At 44.6% G+C, this 20711-nt stretch overlaps 1 protein-coding gene across 1 annotated transcript in view; it reads left to right on the forward strand.

The window, feature by feature from the left end:
- USB1 (U6 snRNA biogenesis phosphodiesterase 1) overlaps positions 1 to 20711 on the forward strand; it is a 206152-nt gene that overhangs the window by 52904 nt on the left and 132537 nt on the right. The window contains exons 3-4 of the mRNA XM_078668662.1: positions 2419 to 2602; positions 7806 to 7859. Of these exons, the coding sequence (XP_078524788.1) occupies positions 2419 to 2602; positions 7806 to 7859 (238 nt within the window). The remainder of the gene's footprint in view (positions 1 to 2418; positions 2603 to 7805; positions 7860 to 20711) is intronic.

A 20711-nucleotide genomic window follows, 5' to 3' on the forward strand; every position in this document is an offset into this window, starting at 1 on the left:
TGGTGGCTGTGTCGGTGGTGAAGGGTCTGTGGCAGAGTCTGCATGAGAACGGTCCGTGGGTGGTGTTAGGCCAGTTTGGTGGGGGAAACTCAAAATGTCACTATAAGCAGTTGCTGTCCTGTTAACATTAACGTCACAAGTTGATTCCCAGAGACACCTGCCCAATCACTTGCATGAATTTGAGCAAGTCGCCGGGTTAAGATCATAACATCCAAGTCCGAGGTACTCTACCTTCCCACAATGGGACATTGAACAATTGAAACCCTTGTTCCCTTTTACGTGAGTAACATGGGAAATAACCTATCTTGGCTTAAGCCTCACCCCAGAGCTGTCCGATCTGCATAATGTCATCTATCCTGTGATTCTTGCTCATTGAGAGAAGACCTGAAGAGGTGGACGCCATTCTTGTCGTGGGCGGGAAGGGTAAACGTTATCAAAATGAATGTCGTATCAAGGGCCTTCTACTTATTTCAGGCATTTCCTATACTAGTGTGGAGAGACTTCTCTACAACTCTTAAAAACGATGATTTTACAGTTTGTATAGGGAAGCCGTGTGGGAGAGCCAGAGGAGCCTATAAAGTTATAAGTAAACCTAGGACAAACGAAAGGCCTCTCTCTCCCAGACTTCCCTGCCTAGTCTATAGAAGAAGCGGACAAGTTATGGCTGCATGTGAACCGAGTGGTAGTGGTGAGAGCTATTTGGGACCTAGTTTGGAAGTCCAAACCAGCTAGGCATGCAGATGCCTACCTTAGTACCCCAACATGCACTACTCTGTGCCTGGGACAAATCGATGAAGCACACAGATCTCACAATATTCCTGTCTCCAAACAGGCCAATTTATCATAATCCTGCCTTCACTCCAGTACTTCAGCCAGCGCTATTTGATAACTGTAAAGCGCCCGACTGTCTCAGAAACGTTCAATAAAGGTAAAATCAAATGGGCCTTCTATTTAGGAGAAGAGTAGAGATTCCACTATAATCAATTAGGCAATGGGTGATGAACTCCTTAATTAAACAAGGAGAAACAGAGACCTAACCCATATAGAGACATTTTTGACTTTAACAAAAGGGACGAGGCTGTAAACTCTACTCTCTATACCCTGTTACTAGACCTAACAAAAGACTCCTCCAGTACCATTAAAAACTCATTGGGAAGGAGTTGAGCATAAGGAAGTGAATAATACACAATGAAAATTCCTCTGGGGAGCTATCTCTACGAGCATGTGTAGTGTGGTGGGCAAAGAAGCACACTATGAGGTTATATTTATTAATTGTTACCTATACTCCACATACAATTCATAGCATTTGTGCCCATAAACCAGACACCTATTTTGGAAAGGTTGCGATGTTAAGGGCTATTTCTGTCCCAGCCATCACATTTTATGAGACTGCCTGCACTTTAGAACTTGAAGGGCTGAGATATTAGCAGTCTTGAAACAAATACTTGAATATCTGCTTCTTACCAATTTTACAGTTGCGAGTCTAGGTTTGCATTCACCACAAATGGAATACCAATCGGCATCAGACTGCTTGAATATGTGGAAATGTTTGGCCGCAACCAAACTTACAATAGCATCCTTTTGGAAGAAAAAGGAAGCCCCACAACTCACTGGTACCAGAGGCTTTGGAATATATTGGCCATGGATATATTAGTGGGAGACTTGACTAGCCGGAACAAAATTGCTGAGGGCCATTGGGCTCCAGCTATTAAATACCTATTGAATGAATTCTGAGCTATACATATCCACCTAGGTTAAGAAAACTCAAACTATTGTTAGGCTAGAGGTGCCACAAAACCCATAAGGATTGACAGTTACCTAGAGACTATCCAGTACGTTGGACCTATATTTTGGAGTGGTAAATAAAATACATGGAATTTAAATATGTGGGAAAGCTTATTTTGTGAAGGGAGCAACCAGGCAGTGAATTGCAGACATAAAGGAGAGAGAAACATAACATGCACTCCCATGGAGAGCTGAAAGAAAAAGTAAAATAGTAGTTCCCTGAATATAGGCAGTGAAAGGATACAAGTCATTCAGTATAAAAGATGATAAAGAAGCTATTCTCCAGTGAGGAACACACAGGAAGAGGAAGGAAAGTGATCGAATAAGAAGCAAGCTAATAAGGTTGACAAGAAAGCCACTGTAAGTATTGAGGTTGTTCGAAATAAGTCTTCAACTATGATAACTAAAAGGTGGCTGTTAGTGATACCTAAGAAGATCAAAACCGTTGGTCTCCAAGAAGGACTGTAAAAGTTAGAAGTGCCACACGGGTAAAACAGAAACTAAATAAGTCTTGGGGGTTTATAATACAGAAGGGCACACTAATCAGGCCAGGTGTTTTTTGCTGCCTTTTCTTGGTAGGATAGTGACTTGGAGTGTAGAAGACTAACTTATTTTCACTTCCTTTTTTGGTAGATGAACCTGTAGAGGAATTCCCTGACCTTGTGGACATGCTCTTATCTAATGCTCACAAATATGGTGTTGTACTGACTAAGATGGTGGAGTTTCACATCAGCCTGTCACGAACTGTTGTTCTTCGACATCACTGGATAAGCTTGTTCGTCCAATCCCTCAGAGATAGACTTTTGCCCACACACAGGTAAATGAACTGTATCTGTTTGTGCATCTTTGTGGTCTTCTCAGACAGAATGATTTGTGTATTTCCTCTTTTTATAGACTGCTTTGTGGCATATAAGTAATGACCAGTGATAAAAAGTACTCTGGAATAGAAAGCTTAGTTTGTCACTTTAAATTAAGTGGTTTAACAGACCGTGTCCAGAACGCGAAAAGTAGATCTTCCAAATCACACAGGAAGCTTACTACCACTGTCACACCTCAATCTTGCAGCAAGCTGCTTCATCTTGTCATGCAGGAAGTTGATTATGTTCCCCCTCTCTGATGCTAGCTCACTCTTTGAAGTAATTTTGGTGGATAATGCTCTTCCTCCAATCTAAAAGCTAGGTGTTTCCTCATTTGGAGGGGAGGAAGGGTTTAAAGAACAAGTGCGGGATAGATGTTTTGGGTTGAGGGGCAGGAAAGAATAGAAGTGACTTTCATTTCCTTCAAAGGGGGGGGAGTTACATTTCTGGGCAAATTTCAAAATGGGTGAGACAAGTGGAATTGGGGTTAGTCTTCAGGTAAAGAAAATCACTCAATACAGCGGCTTTTCAGAGCATCGTCTAGTACGGGACAATGTAATTATCTCAAGATATTTGCATTAAGGTAATTGCATGGCAGCCTCCTGACACTGCTCTTGAAAACAACTCTCACCCCCCCCCCGGAGAGAAACCTGTGTGGGGTGCCTACCTGCTGGATCCTCTTGGCACTCTAGAATGTAGGTGCCACACACCAGCTCGTCGTCTTGAAAAGTTGCTTACAAACACTCTGAAAGGTCAGTCAGTCTAATTAACTAATACTGTTACTGTGAAGGTAATTACGTTGCCTGGCCCTGACAGTGATGGACTGCACAAGTATCCTTTGTTCCTCACAATCTTCGATTGCGAACAAGGAATACTGCTGCTGCTGGGTTTTCCGTGAAATTGGGTCTCTAGTTGGCAGAAGATGCGCCCTGTCCAAGTAGGGGCCACATTCCTAGTGAGGGTAAGTCACACACAGCCTAAATTAGCCTGTGCTCACCCTCTGGTAGCTTGGCACAGAGCAGGCAGGCTTAACTTAGTAGGCAATGTGTGAAGTATTTGTACAATAACTCATACAGTAACACCGTGAAAATACCACAAAAAGACTCCACAGCAGTTTAAAAAATAAAATATGACTTTATAAATAAAACCAGACCAAAACGACAAAATTCCAATGTGTCAAAGTTGAGAAATAGAATTTTAAAGAACTAGATGCTTAGAAGCTACTAGTACAAAAAAGGTTACGTTAGGTCATGCTGGACTGGGGCATTGTCAAAGTTCGGGCCAACTGAGATGTAGTGCCGGCTGGCTACAGGACCTATGCAGGTCCCGGTGAACAAAGTACTTTTCCTGGTTGCAAGCAGCGAGATGCGTCGATCTTCACTACTCAGTGAGAGTGATGCGTCAGTTCTGAAGACGGGTGCTGGAGTCGAGCAATGTCGAGCGATGCGCCGGTTTCTGCCACGCAGTCGAGGGGATGTGTAGATCTCACCAAGCTGCAGCGGCGGTGATACGCTGTCTGATGCGTCGATCTCTGGAGGCAAGGTGTTGGTTCTGAATCAATGTGCCAATTTTACTCCTACAGCCAGGTCGATGCGCCTGTTCTGCTACACTCAGACAGGAACTGAATCGAAATCCGTGTTGCAAGTAACTGGGCCACTGCCAGTGAGCCAGGCAGAGGAGCAGGGGTAGAGTTTTTGATATCCCTGAGTGTCAAGCAAAAGGCAGCCAGCCAGCAAGCACTTGGAGATCACTTGGAAGAAGGCAGAGTCCAGCTAACCTGAGGCAGAGAGCAGCAGAGCAACAAACAGAAAAGTAGGCCTTCCAGATCAGCAGTCCAGTTGAGTCCTTTGAGCAGCACAGCAGTTCTTCTGACAGAGGTTTAGGTGTAGGTCCAGAGGTGTCTGATTTGTTGGGGTCAGAGACCCAGTACTTGTACCCAAATATGCCTTTGAAGTGGGGGAGACTTTAAAGCATGGCTTTGAAGTACACCAGTATCCCTTTCAACCCAGTCCTGTGTGCCAGGCTATCTATGGGGGGTAACCTGTGCTTTGTGTGGGGCCAGGCCATCACCATTTGAAGTGTAATTGTGAGCCCCTTCCTGCCCAGGAAGGGCCATCAAAATGAAAAATTATGTAGCTGGGTACTCAGCCACACCTAGCCTTCATGTGTGTGTGGCTGTCTGAAGGGAATACACAAAGTGTTACTGTCACCCAACTCGAATGTGTATTGGAGACAAGCTGCAAGGCACACAGATTATTAAGAGCGGAGTAATGCCCAGTTTCAAAAGTTGCATTTCTAAAATAGTTATGTTAAATCTGACTTTACCAGTAAAGAGGATTCATCATTACAATTCCACAGATATGAAACATGATGCAGTAACTCCTTTCTAATCAGGACTTATAGCTATTTTAAGGCACTCCCAATGTAAACCTATGAGAGGAGTAGGCCTCACAGCAGTAAAAACAAATTTAGCTGTTTGTCACTACTAGAACATGTAAAACATAAAATTACCCGTCCTATCTTTTAGTCATACTGCACCCTGCCCTTAGGCTTCCTAGGGCCTACCTTAGGCGCGAGGTAGGTGTAATAAAAGGGGAGTTTAAGGCTTGGCACATAGTTTTAAATGTCACGTCAAAGTAGCAGTAAACTGCATACACAGGCCCTGCAGTGGCAGGCCTGATACATGGTTAGGGGGCTACTTAGGCGGATGGCACAAGCAGTGCTGCAGGCCCACTAGTAGCATTTAATTTACAGGCTTTTGGCACATTTAGGGCACCACATGTAACTTATAAGTAAATTAAATATGCCAATTGGGTATTAACCCAATTGGCATATTGGGTTAATACCAAGTGGAGAAGTGTGGCTCAATGGTTAGAGCGGCAGACCCTGATGCAGAGGTCTAGCCCGGGACCAGGGTTCAATTCCCGCCTCGGCGGGTCTTGGGCTCAAAAATTCCACGGACCTGATAATTCTCACCTCGGTGCCTATTCCAATCATGGAGTCCCACTCTGCAACTCTGGGCAATAGCTTGCTTAATCTCCACAGCGGCCCCCACAGCGCTAAGGATGCCTGGCCTCCACCTTGGGGGTGCCCAGGAGTGGACACCTCACAGGGAAAGCCAGGATGGGTTCCACAGCGGTATTCGTACAAGCGCCTTGAGACCCTTGCGGGTGAGTAGTGCGCTATACAAGTATCAATTTACATTTAACCAATGTTGCCATGTTCTAGGGAGAGAGCACATGCGCTTTAGCACTGATTAGCAGAGGTAAAGTGGGCGGAGTACTAAAGCCTGTAAAATAGAGTACAGAAAAATGGAGGGAGGCAGACAAAAAGTTGGGGGAAGACCACCCAAAGGCTGTCATGTCTAATCCGCTTTGTATTGTTTTCGGGTGCAGGTTAATGCAAAGAAAATGGCAAATTGCCAGAGGTTTTGCATCCGCTTACCGCAGGTTGAAAAAATCCATTTTCTCCAAGAGAAATGGGAGCTAATTTATAAGTGCACAATAACCTAGTGTTGTACCTCTTTATCATATAAACCATAAGATTCATGTGACACAAACTCATTTATTCCCAGGGCCGTGTTAAATCCAGGTTAGAGCGAGAAAACGGATACCTATCTACAATTACATGCATGAATGGTAAATATTGAACTGTGGATGCCAGTAGTGGTGTGGAAGTCTTGGCTCCAAAACCCAGAAAAAAGGCAGCTTAAGGGGTTCAGGAGCCAGAAATGGAAGGACAGACTGTCTCGAACCGAAGGTATGGTTTTAAAACTGTAGTCTGGGTTTTTGATGCAAACTGAAGTTCAAAATAAACCTATACTATACTACCATTTAAACTGCAATAGACTTAGCAAGTAATGCACTGGGCAGGCACAACAGTTCAGTAGTCTATTGTGCTATCTCTCAAGGAGAATGGCCTGTTCACCACTAGTGAGAAGACTGGGTTCTCTGTACTGTCACTGGCGAACCAGAAGGAAACCTGAAAACTCTTAATAGCCTTTGGATGATCTGAGCTGTTGGCAGGCTGTATTTGCTTGGCAGCATGCACAGTAAAGCTAGCTGAGTGTGAAAGCTGGAGGGTAATTGTTATCCATCCTTCCTGGGACACGGTCAGACTTGTGGGGAGTGGTGGTATATGGTTCCCCTCTTGGAAGGAAAAGGGCATCTCCTCCTTTATTTTTTGGTTCTCTAACCTGTGTGTGTGTGTGTGTTCTTTCTTTTTCTATTGGTAATCGGTGTTCACCTACCAAAAGACATTCAGTTCTATTGATATGTGGTCCATGGGCCAGGTGTACGTATGTTTTTTTGCGGTGGCAAAACGGGATAGCGGCCCGTTTGCAACCGCAAAATTGGTCTGCCCCATGTACAAACCCTATTTTGCGAGTTGGTAATGTATTACTGACTCACAAAATAGGGATTGCAACTCGCTATTAGGAAGGGGCTTGCAAAGGGCATCCCTTAGGAGCGACTCGTACTTCAATGTACAATTGTTTTGCAACCACAATTGCGGTTGCAAAACACTTGCAGTTTACCACCTACTTCAAGTAGATGGTAAGCCACTTGCAAAGTGGAAGGGGTCCCCAGCGGACCCCTTCCCCTTTGTGGATGCGAAAATATTTTTTAAGAGCAGGCAGTAGTCACTCTTACAAAATGAAACCGAAACATTTCATTTTACTTTTTTAAATGCATCCAGTTTTCCTTTAAGGAAAATCGGCCTCATAAAAAAAATCTGCCTTATTTAAAAAGCAGTCACAAACATGGTGGCCTGCTGACCCAAGCAGGCCGCCATCCCTGGGGATGCTAGCCATTCCCAAAAGGGTTTGCAAATTGCACCTGCCTCATTAATATTAATGAGGCCTGCAATTTGCGACCCGTTGGGAATCGCAAACAGTGTTGAGACACTGTTGTAAATTACATTTTGCGAGTCACAAATTTCAAAACGACGCAATTTGCCACTTGCAGATTGTAAGGGTCGTACAACTGGCCCTATATTCATTATCTGCTGGATGAAACCCCCTTCGTTCATAATAGAAAGCAGTGACATTTCCATAAGAGCCAATTCTCTGTAAAATGTATCTTTATAGATTTTCCCAAATTTTGGCATGGATGCTTTTTTCCTTTATTTTGCCTGTGTGTGTAATCCTATTTGTCTCCTTCTCAGGTTCTTTTGCATTGCCAACAAACTGAAGGTTTACACAAATGAAGAGCGAAACAGGTGAGCTATTATCTCTACCTTTCGCTTTAGAGTTGGTCTAACTTTTTAACTCCTGTGTTCCTCAGTAATTATAAGTTGTAGAAGTAGACATTGTACTTCCCTAATGACAGTTATTTAATAACATTTCGTTTTTTTTTCTAAATGTCTTTGAGGACTGTTTTGCATAATCTGGCACTAGTAACGCTAATTCAGTTTCCAGAATGTTTATCTAGTTGTTTCAAGCCTTTGATAATGGCTTCACATAAAAGGCAACTGTACCTAATTTTCAAGAATCATTTGAATGATTTCTTTATTTTTTCAACAGTACCTTATTGCAGATTGGATGCTTCTATGCTTTCGGATACCTACTGAGGTGATCTGAGCAAACTGCATGCCTAATACCAAGATAGGGGCCTGATCTAACTAGGAGTTCACCTCATTGTTTGCCTTTTAAATAACCCCTCTCACCAGCAGATGATCTGTTGTAATGTATCATGTGGGAAATATGGTAACTGTTACTAAACCTGTTAACTTTCAATAAATGTTAATAATTTTAATAATGTATACTGACATTGACATCCAGGAAACCCCACTGTCCCACAATATCCCACCCCTTTTCCCTCCCTGCTTAGACTCATACATATGATGTCATATTCTCTTGAGAAGCAGAGTTGCTCCTCCCTTTATATTCAGGGTTCCTAGTTACCCCCCTCCCCCAAACCCCCCCATCGAGGCACCACTCCATCTCCCAGACCTAAGGTTCAGCTGACTATTTAGTCGTTAGACGTCTGCTGAGGCTATCCATAGTGATCTAAACCTCCTAGGGCAGGTTAATTTCTGCTGACCAGATTCTTATACTGGGCTCCACATTCTACCAAACAGGCTTTCTTTTCCCCTAAGAGCCTTTGACATTTTCTAGGTCCTGTGGAGAAACCATTCCCTATGTGTCTATTTCAGGTGAGTCAATGAGATAAGGTTGGTCAACTTACTAATAATTTGTTTAGCTGAAAGTGGCAGAGCATTAGTTAATTTCCAGGTGTTTAATTTTTCCCCCACCGCACTTTTCGTGTCCTCCCTAATAGGATGCTCTGCTGTGTTCTAAGAAGGCAGCATATGTCTGCTTTCCTTCTATCATACAGTGGAGTCTAGTTTCAGTGGGATGCAATCAAAGTAAAATCTTCAGGCCTGTCTCTATTCTGAGAGCACAGGTGAATTCTACACTTGTATGAGTCAAATTCTCCTCATTTTTCCTGTCATTAAGCTGCACCCTTAGTTCTTCTGTCAGTCCCCTGGAAGTGCCATCAAGTTTCTTTCTTGGCACCTATAGGAATACTATAAATATGAGAGATACATAATTTTTTGTGCTTCTATTGTAAGTGTTTGACCCCTGGAAATCTATGATACCCATGTATCCAATCTCTTTTTAAAGATTTCTGAAAGCTAGTTGATAGAAGCCATATATCGAAGGTGAGCTGTCAAGATACCCATCCAGAAAATCTTATGTGGAAAGTCCAGTTTATACTGCTCTTTTTAAACATTTGATGCATACATGCAGCCAAAGTCACCTGAACATCAACCAGCCTCCTCTAGACCAGTTAACATCTACACTGTTTGTCGTTATAGCCTCTGTCTGCAAGGAAACAACATTTCTGGATTTAATGATTGGTACACCTATGTTTTTGATTCACTAGGTGCCAAAAACTAGGAAAGATATCTCTGAACTTTTATGCATTTACTTTATGCTAAAGTGCACCCTGAATAAGTTAGGCCAAACCCCCTCTCCAAGCTACCAGTGTCTCTGAGAACACCCAGACCATACCCCTCTGCCCCATTAATAATAATGTCATTCGACAACCCTCTCGCCCCAACATCTTAATCTACGTGTCTTCTAAAAGTCTCCTTTTCCATTTCCCTTTCTTTGTAATTTACAGCCATAAGTTTAGGCTGTTGTGCCATTATGTCATCAGACCCCAGGCCATGATTCTTGAATGCTTTTTCACCTATGCTAAGCTCTTACTTTACTTTACTTTAAATTCATTTGTATTGTTTAACCCCTTCGATGCTTGTGACGGAACGGTTCCGTCACGAGTGCCGGTTGGGCTGTGCTTATGACGGAACCGTTCCGTCACGGCCACGCCCGTTTTTTAGAACCTTCAGCACAGCGTGACAATTCGCGCCGCACTGAAGGTGTTAAACATGCTTCTACTGCTTCATTATATTGTTTGACGTGATGTTACATTATGGCGACCACTTAGTTAAAAAATCTCCTCATCATCACTCACTTGTGTTTGGATTTGTGAATGCATTTATTTCGCTTCTTGGTCATAACTGTTTCCTCATATCAGTAGCAATTAGAAACTGCTTAGGAGTTAACTGAGCTGCTGGCAGGGCTGAATCGTATAACCTTCTTTCCCTATTGGGCAATGTTTTGTTTGTATGACTGTTCACACATCATCTGCTATTCACTTTGTCTCCAGTTTCAGTACGAGGTCTTTTCTTCCTGTCTCTCACCATTCAGTTTCTAAGCTGGAAGATCCATCTGACTGGCCGAGATGTGATACTTAGTGCCTTGCATCTGGGCAATGGGGAGTGCCAATGATATAATACTTGGAATTGCTGCATTTTCTCTGTCCCTGTCTGTTGGCCAAGTCTTCTGTCTGGCATGGTTGGGTAGATGTCCGTGAACATTCAACAGAATTGGTAGCCATGGATAACCATGCCAGTATCCTTGGATGTGCTCAGAATTTAGTCTATTGTCTTGTAGTCACGTAAATTAACTAGTATATCCTGTAGATGTTAATCTTTTCCTTATGTTTGAGCCGGACTATAGAAACAGTTCAGTGCTATGCTGGGTATATTCTTTAATATTATTCCTCCCTCTCAGTTCACTCCTTCAGATTGTTAATTAAAGAGTTCCCCTTTTATCCCTTTTGATCTTTATTTAAAGAGCTCTCAAGTTCTTCAGATTTAAACTTTCTTATTTTATCATTGGCATCTGTTTTGTGTGCCAAGGCGTAGACTACTATTACTGATGGGCCACATGTTAGTGGCCTTCTTCTAATCTCGTTTCAGATTGTGAACCCCCTTTCACTGATCTTCACTGACTTTCACTTGAATCTAGTGTTGGTGCTCTTAGTCTTTTTTCAGACCTGCTTTTGTTGGCTGAGAAATTGCATATCCAGGCATATAGTTGCCTGTCGGCAATCTACTTTCCGGTTATATTGTACGTGAGAGTGTGTGATGAAAAAGTGGGAAATATTTAGCAACAGAAAATGAATGTTATTTTACAAAGGGAGTATAAAATCTCAGAACATTTATAGGTATTACAGTAGATTTTAGTGAGTAAAACACAGTTCTGCTCATCTTTGCTAACCAGCCTCACACCCCATCCGGAAGTGACTGCAGGGAGCCTTATATTTGTGCCACCCCTACATGCTGAAGTCTTTTTTTTTAAGTGTTTTTTGTAGGAACTCTTCCGTGCATTCAGATGTGGAGTAACTGTGACTAATTGCAAGTTCGGTAGTGTGCTAATTCTTATGTGGAACCTATTCAGAACCCTGAAAGCCCACTCCACAGAATGAGGGGCGGAGGGAGGTGAAGAATCTTTAGGTAGATAGAGTATCCACCAGAAGGAGCATTACCAAAGAGGAGTAACTTGTTCTTCCCATAAAGGACTTCTTACTGCAGATTCCTCACTTTTTGAATAGATTCAAAAGCGGTACCTCCCAGAAGGTGGGGGTCTGAGGGGTGGGCTTGCATCAAGAAGTCCTGCAGGGTTGAGTGAGCAAAATGCCCTTTCCAGCTAACTGGATAGTCTAGACAGTGATGCCTGATGAATGTGTTACAGAAGCTGATGTAGCAGCCTGGCACATGTCCTACACTGGAACTCCTCTTGCCAGTGCTGTTGTGGCAGCCTTGGCTCTGATGGAGCCTCGAGGCTTCTTTTTTGGCAGGGCATACTGTGGTTTTATGCACCAGAGGAACCACCTGGACATGGTTTTCCTCTGGACCACTTCTCCATTCGTAGAACTGGCAGAGCCAATGAAGAGCCGATCGTCCGAGTGCTCCTTTGTGCACTCAATGTAAAAACAGCTGCTTTTGAGTTCAACTTGTGGGGCCCTCTCCTTTAGAGGAGTGAGGTGGAGCGAAAAAGGAGAGTGATAGGCTGTCCCTCATGGAAGAACACCACCCTTAAGAAGGAAGCACAGTTTGCAGTACCAACTTGTCCGTAACAAAACTTGTATTTAGAGGCAGAAGGGAAATGGATTGAGTCCTTTACGCTCCTGTATAAGATCATAAAACCAGCCTGGCTGAGGCGTAATCAACTGTTTACATTACATCGGGCGTACTTTTCCCCCAAAAAGCTTTCTAAGTTTCAACCGGGGAAATGCTGTAGTAAATGTTCCCTGCCAGCTGCCTCCGATCTACATATGTTCTGGGAATGCCCGATTGTTACTAATTTTTGGCAGGAAGTAAATACATTGCTTGAGTCAATCCTTAAAATCTCTATCCCCCTCTCTTGGTCCTTGGTAATATTTGGACTGAGTGATAACATCAAAGGATTAGAAAGAGAGTTCCTATACTACGCTATATTATTAGCAAGAAGACAAATCTGCAAAAATTGGGTTAACATCAACCCACCAACTCATGCAGAGTGGTTGTCTTCACTTTACATCACATCAAAAGCAGATTTGGCCAGAACATGTAGTCTCCGTACAGTGAGATTTTGGAATTGCTTAATTGAGTGGAGTCGGAACAGTTAGGACCCCGGGGTTTTGTTTTTTTCCTCCCGGGTCCGATGATTAAGCCTCTGTCTCCATGTCCAATGGGAGGCTCCCCAAGCCATAGCTATATTGGATGATCAGCCCATATCGGGTGTGTACTAGAGCTAGATCGTGTGGGGCTTTACTTCTCAGCTTAGACACCAGACCAGCCTTCCAGGAAAAATTGACGGTACCTTAAAAAAGGCTTCTGGGTCCTGTGGTAGGAATGCCCCTGGATCGATTAAGTGGCAAATGAGGACAAAAAAAACCCCAAAAAAACTTGTATTTCGAGGTTGTTCTTATGGCACCTGTAGCGCAACAGAGAGATCCTTTTAGACTTGACATCTTTGGCGTGGTTTCCCCTGACTTTTTGACTCTACCTCCTATAATTTTGTTGCTGTTTTGGATTTTGTTTTTGCTGGCTTGGATACTTTGGGCACTTTGCCACTGCTGATCAGTGTCAAAGTGCAAGTGCTCCCTGTGTAAATTGTTGTGACAATTGGTTCTCCCTGATTGGCATATTTGATTTACTGGTAAGTCCTTAGTAAAGCGCACTGGGCGTGCCAGGGCCTGTAAAGCAAATGCTACTAGTGGGCCCGCAGCACTGATTGTGCCACCCACACCAGTAGCTCTGAAAAGGTAACTCAGGCCTGCCTCTGCAGTGCCTTTGCACAGTTGTTAATTGCCATGTCGACTTGGCAAGTGTACCCACTTGCCAGCCCCTAACCTTCCTTTTTCTTACATGTTAGTCACCCCTAAGGTAGGCCCACAGTACCACTGTGGGCAGGGTGCAGTGTATGTGAAAGGTAGGACAAGCCCTGAGGTGAGTGGCATGTCCTGATAGTGAAATCCTGACAATTTCGTTTTTTCACTGTTGTAAAGCTATCTGTCCCCATAGGATAGAATGGGGAGTTTGCTCATAACATCTTATGATTATTAGTCACCATGGGAACAAGATAGGAAAATAAAGTTTGATATGACTAAACTCAGAATGTTAAAATACATCTTTTAGTGAGGGTAATTTTTACATTCTGTGTTTGAAAATACCATGTTTAATAAGTAGGTATTTTCTTGCCTAATCATCCAGTGTGCCTCTAATAGGATGTGGATTGACTGCCTGGCTGAAGAGTGATGGGGGCTGGGGAGGTCTAGTGGCTTCAGAGAGTCTGGATGAGGTGGAGCTGGGCTGTATAGATCTGGCCTGCATTTAGAGTAGGGGAAGGAGATTTCCTTTCACCTGAATGGGCCTGGTCTGCCTTCCACAATGCTGTCTCCACGTACTGCCGGGCAGCTGCACCAGAGAGGACAGAACTGGTTTTGGCTGGGCACATACACTCTCTGCCGTCAGAGAACAAAGTCATTTACTGTATACAAATAGGAGATCAGACCTCAGAACCTTAAACTACTTCTGGAATCAAGTGGAACTTTTGCCAAGGAGAAGAGTTGGAAAACTTGAGGATAAGTACTGCCCTTGTTGTGTGTCAGTGGTTGGTCTGTAGTTGCTATTCCTGCCAAGGTAAGAAGAGGATCAGTGTCGCCTCAGAATCGACGCATCGATTCCCTCTACAGACCGGACCGGACCTGACCGAGGCACCTCTCCCCTGTGCCCAGTGGAACTGTCATATTGCACCACGAAGGACTCTGGAAACAACGCATCTTTGTTTTTCTACGCTGCTCATCGCTGCAGCTGTTTGGCTTGGTGAATTGTGTCGCAACAACAGGTGCTTTGCAAGAAATCACACATCCATAGTTTTCTATGGGCTCTGTTGCTAAAACCTTTTGAAAGTCATTTTTATTAATACTTGTATGTTTAGATTTTTGTCGTTTTGGTCTTGTTAAGTTTAGCTAAAGATACTTTATTTTTCTAAACTGGTGTGGTGCCCATTTGTGGTATTTTCACTGTGTCACTGTGAGTGTTGGTACAAATACTTTACAAATTGCCTTTGGGATAAGCCTGTCTGCTCGTGCCTAGCTACCAAGGGGGTGAGCAGGGGTCATCTAAAGTGTGTATCCCCCTTACCCTGACTAGAAGGAAGGATCCCTATTTGGACAAAGGCATCTACCTCTGCCACCTAGAGACCCCCATTCCTATTGGATCCCTTGGAATTCGGGCCACCTGCAGTGTTGTGGCGCTTCCTGTCATATCATCCATGACACCTCCCTGCTTGTTGTAGTACCATTTGGTGGTTGTGTTGTCAGTCACGACCTGAACCAGATTCCCCTTATTGGACAGGAGGAAGGCATTCAGAGCGAACCGGATAGCATGAAGTTCAGGGACGGTTAAGTGAAGAATTAGTAGGAGCACTATTGAACTTGATTATGACCACAGCCTCTGCTGCCATTGGGTCCTCACAGTCCTACCTTAGTCCTAACTAGGCTACCTGCTTATTAGAGCCTTGAATTATTGATGGATCCGTTTCAAATATTATGCAACAACCGGGCAATTCCATACAACATGCATGAATATACCATTCACTATATTTAAGCGGAAGGAGGAGAGTCTGGGAGCCATATCCATTCACCATAACCTGGTTGGAGGAAAATAAATTCGGTGGAAGACTTTAAAATGTATTATCCACAAGTAAGCAGATATGGCTAGGATGTGGGAAGCTATCTTTGCGTCCGTCCAACTTTCAAAGTCTAGTTTGCCACATCACTTTCCCCTTTTTCCTGGTATTAGTGAAAGGGTTGGGAGTGTTGACTTGACTATCAGTGATCCGTAGATTCTAGAAATACTATTTTTGCCCACCTACTCCTGTGTTGTCTTCTCTTCTGTGGGATTAAACTCCGGTAACATTTAGTTTACTATTGTATGTGTCCAAGGCATGTTTGGTTTGTAAGTAGCAGAAGCATTGTAAATTACAGCGCTGATTCTGGGCAAATGATTGAATAATTTTATGTGGTCAGAGGCCCACACCTTACCCAGCTTTGAGATCCTATATAAGGAACCTGGGTTGGATGCCCTCAAGTTGTGATATGTGCTAGCCAGGAACAACACCACACCACAGGTGAGTACATTCATTAAGAGTTTGAACCACTTGTTGTGCCTCAGAGCCTTGTGACAGCACAGCACTGGCAGTTTTGTAATGTACGTGAGGGAATTTCTTCCCATAGTTTAGTCACACCATAGTTTAGTCACACCATGTCATGCGGCTCCAATCATCCGATCTACTGCTATAGAGCCAATCATTGATTGGGGCCAAGTAAAAGACCCAATAATATTGCTGAAAATCGGGGTCCCCAACCAGCTTCATAATGTAATTGTGAGCCTTTACATAAAGAACCCTATGACGTGCCACTGGTCCATAAAAAAAAATCCTCAATAGGGATCGAAGATTAAGAAAGAATCAGGCCGATGGTGGGAAGGGGATGTTTTGTAGGGTGTATAGAAATTGTGGTAGCAATATCATCTTGAAAATTGCATGCCCTATAGTGGTTATTGGAAAGGAAGTCCTCCCCTCCAGTTTACGCTTGGTGCGTTGCAGTGCGACGATGTTCAGCTTTCTCCCTTTGTTTACATCTCTTGTCACCCACATTCCCAAGTATTTAAAGTAGCCATCTGCCACCCCCATAGAGGTGTGGTGCAGACATCGCGGTGGGAAACCCAGTATAGGTGTATATATAGGTTTGTCCCAGTTTACCTCCAGATCAGAAGCGTCACTGTGGTGTCAGCAGCAGTGCACATTTTTGAAGAAACTCCAGTGGGATTCCATTTGGGTCCGTGATCTTGTTAGAGGTCCTGTTTACCATTGCTTGGTGTAGCCTTTTAACTGAGATGGGGAGGTTGAGGGCTGCCACTTTGCATCTGAGAGAGTAGGGAGAGGAAGATCACTAATTATTTGATGATCAAGTTCCTCCTATTGGAGTACACTCTGCACAAACAAATTTTGTAGTATGCATCAAAGGTTTCCACAATGTCTATGCACAGTCGGATGTCAATTGTCTGTGACTACCTACTGTTGCTGGAACAGTCCTTATCTCAGTCTCCCTGCTAGCCAACCAATATAGCAATTTCTCTACCTCCCCTCCCCCCCATTCATACCTTTTCCTAAGAGAAGACCCATGCTTTTTCAGTCCCTCATAGTATTTTTAAAGGTGGAGTGAGCCAATGCCACCTGCTGAATGTGTCCTCCGAATATGTGGTGGAGACTTGTTTCTCCAGGGTCTCTTTCCTTGTCCAAAGCCTCTTGCTCTCCCTCCTGATCTCTTGATTTACATTTGAGGTAGGAAATGGCCTTTCGCTAGATTATTATTTTAAATATCTCCCAGAGGGTTGTCGCAAGGGTAACCAAATTTGTATTGAATTCAAAATTTTCAGTTTCTTTCCTGAGTAGTTTGGTCAAGTGCGCATCTTGCACCAAATCCTCTTTTGTTCCCTGTACGTACCATGGAATACTATTTGAATTGGCGAATAGTCTGAGAGAACTCTTGGGAGATTATAGACTTGTTTAACACCAGTGGAGTCTGATTCAGGAACGAAGATATAATCTAGGAGTGAGGCAGAGTGATGTGGAGCAGAGTATTCTGTGAACTGCCTCGCTGTTATCTGCACCAAGTATCAACCAGTCCAAATTAAGCATCTCTCAGTCTGCTGGAGGAGGCTGATTAGTGCAGATCAAGGTTTGGGTTTATGGCCAACTTCCCCACCAATAATTGTCGCTCAGTCAGTCAATCAAAGAACTTTATTCGAATTGAACAATGCAATTCATAAAAGTATAAAAACTTAAATGGATCATACAATCACATCACAATTCAATAGAAAATATTGACAGTTAATATATAAAAAAAGTACATCTTAATGTTTGGATCCCAAAACACCTGATTAGAAACCATTTTATAAAGAAACACACATGACGAGTAGCTGAAGATTGTAAAAAACAATAAAGCAGGACGCACTTGCCTAAAATTCAAAGGTGTCAAGACGGGCTGAATATATTTGTAATGAAGAGTATTAAACATAGGACAAATAAAAACAGTATGCAAGGTTTCAGGAATCAAAGCATTATCACAGGTACATGCAGGCTACTCAGAGGCTTTAAGCCACCCATAGACAGAAAATAGTAATTGGGGGATCATATTTAATCTAACTAAAGTTAGTAACCTTTTATGATTGCCAGATGTAGGAAAGTGCCCTTTTTAGGTCTCGCCTGTCGATGCGCATGCGCATCGAGCAAGCGAGAGTATTGGGACTTATCCACTCTTTATCCACACTGCAAGGAATCGTGGCGATTCCTTGCAGTGCCCGTGACTTTTAAGCTCAATGCGCATGCGCATTGAGCTTAAAAGCGCGTGCACGTCCGTCTTTGTTTACCCGCTCCGCCCCCTTCCCGCCGTCTCGCATTTCCCCTGCCGCATCAAAGGCTTTCACGGCCGGCCCGCCATGCTTTCAGTTTCACGACCGGCCGGCCGTGTCAATTACATTCCAAAGCCCGCTCTCCCTGCTCCGCCCCCTGCTCCGGCCGAGACGCATTTCTCCTCCCCCCTCCCCTCTCTTCCCTCCGTCTTGTTTCCTTTAGCTGCCCTGGATGATCTATTCTTACTCAAACTTGCACCGCTTTTACTAACTCTTACCCTTTTAACCTTCGCGATGTTTCCCCCTTTTTACCTCCAGTGCTTGATATATCGTTCTCCCCTTTTTAACTCGGTTTTGCGAGGTCTCCGTTTATTTATCCTCTTGCTGGCTCCCCTTTTCTTTACCCCGCCCGGAGGATCTCCTCTGCCATAGCCCGGTGCTGGATCTGTCCTCGTTAGCCCGGTGCTGTAATTGCCACGCTCCCCCTTAGCCCGGTGCTGGATCGCCCTTCTCTTATCCCACACATGAGTTGCCCGACCGTGCTAATCCTGACTGCATGAATAAAATCCAGCACAGGCAAACGCACCCGTTCTCCTACTGTAACTTCAATATACTCGCAGGCTCGCCACCTCACCCAAACGTGCTCCCCCAAACAACGCGGCCTGCCACGCAAGGACATCAAACCTGGTTGCTGGTGGTCCCTACAGCTGCTTGAACCAGGTCCCGAGCTACAAAGAAACTCCAGCATTCAGCACCTCCTCGCCTCACCGCCTCGGTCTGCCTCTCACCTTCGTCGGCATCAGGCCTCCGCCCGCATCCCATAACTGCCATCTTGGGAGCCTAGTGCACCACAGGAAGGTTAAGGCGATCTCGCCCTCCAGACTTCTCCCCCAGGACTGCCGCCTCCGCAGTTTTCCGCTGTGAGTCTGCACGCCGAATCGCCTCCCAGCCGCTCACAAACAGAGTGCACATCTCCCGTTGCCGCAGCCGGTGGAAGTCTCCCCCTCAGTGCGCTGCCGTCATTTTAGATGCGCAGCGCCCAGCGCTCAATCGGGTGATTTTGCTGCACTTACACCCTTGTAACAGCACCAATGCGCCCCAGCAGCAGTCCAGCTCATGCACCAGGATTTCCGCAACCAGTTTTGCAGTAAGGGGCCAGCTTAGAATCGCCAACCCCTCACCCTCAACACCTCACCCTCACTCACTCACCCTCAACCCCTCACCCTCAAACCCTCACCCACCCTCAACCCCTCACCCTCACTCACTCACCCTCAACCCCTCACTCTCACTCACTCACCCTCACTCACCCTCAACCCCTCCCCCTCAACCCCTCACCCTCACCCACCCTCACTCACCCTCAACCCCTCACTCACCCTCAACCCCTCACCCTCAACCCCTCACTCACCCTCACTCTCACTCATCCTCACTCACCCTCAACCCCTCACCCTCACTCACCCTCACCCTCACTCACCCTCAACCCCTCACCCACTCACCCTCAACCCCTCACCCTCAACCCCTCACTCACCCTCACTCAGCCTCAACTACTCCCCCTCACCCTCACTCACCCAAAACCCCTCACTCACCCTCACCCTCACTCACCCTCAACACCTCACTCACCCTCACTCACCCTCAACACCTCACCCTCAACCCCTCACTCACCCTCACTCACCCTCACTCACCCTCACTCACCCTCACTCACCCTCACTCACCCTCACTCACCCTCACTCACCCTCACTCACCCTCACTCACCCTCACCCTCACTCACCCTCACTCACCCTCACTCACACTCACCCTCACCCTCACACAGTGCAATAGTTCTCAGACCATTTCAGTTAGAGCTTTTAGAAATGTTTATGGCTTTTTTTATTTGTAATACTTTAGCATTGGCTACAGGAAACAAAAATGCTAAACATTTACAAAAAAAACCCCATAAACAATTCTAAAAGCACTAACTCTAATGGTGCGAGACCTATTGCATTTCCAATGCTTGTTTTACATTGTCATCCCCACTTTTCGCCCAATGGTACTGATGTTCTTGACTGGATGTGCACTGTGTCCCTGCTAAACAACTCTTTCCCTCAAAACTACAGCATTCTCGGTTGTACCGCAATTGGCAAGGACTTTAGCACTGTTGTAAGTCCCTGGTAAACAGCACCTATTGTACCCAGGGCATGGGAACTAAAGAGGGTCCTGATGGGCTGCAGTATGTATTATACCACCCAAAGGGATCCTCACAAAAACTGCCATTGCAGGATATGTGAAAGGGCGCAAGCCCTTCTGAAGACATAACATTGTACACTACCTGTGTGCGATGCCCAAGTACACGGCATGTCATATATGTAGATCACTCCTACGGCAGGCCTTGGAGCTGTAAGGCTGAGTGCATTATATTACATGTAAGGCACATCTGCATGAGCAGATATGCTGAGTGATGTCTAGTTGCATTGCTAAAATATTGCAAGTGATCAGGAAGCCATTTTAAAGGTATGTCCTAGGCACTGGTCATTACGAGTTACCCAGCTACATAATGGTTTCACTTCACTGAAAATAATGGTGTTTAGCATCAAACACATCGCCTCAATAAACGTATACAGATGCCAGTATCAGATTTATCGTAACATGCACCCAGAAGGCACCTTAAAAGTGCCCCCCTGAAAACCTATTAGTTGTAGGAAACTGCCCCTTTTGACATGGTTACCCCCACGTTTTTTCCTGTTATCTGGTGCAGATTTGACTGAATGTGTGCTGGGTTCCTTCTAACCAGGTCCCCAGCACCAGTGTTCTTTCCCTAAACTGTACAACTGCTCCACAGTTGGC

This window comes from Lissotriton helveticus, chromosome 12 (assembly GCF_964261635.1).
Source record: "Lissotriton helveticus chromosome 12, aLisHel1.1, whole genome shotgun sequence".
Classification (NCBI taxonomy): Eukaryota; Metazoa; Chordata; class Amphibia; order Caudata; family Salamandridae; genus Lissotriton; species Lissotriton helveticus.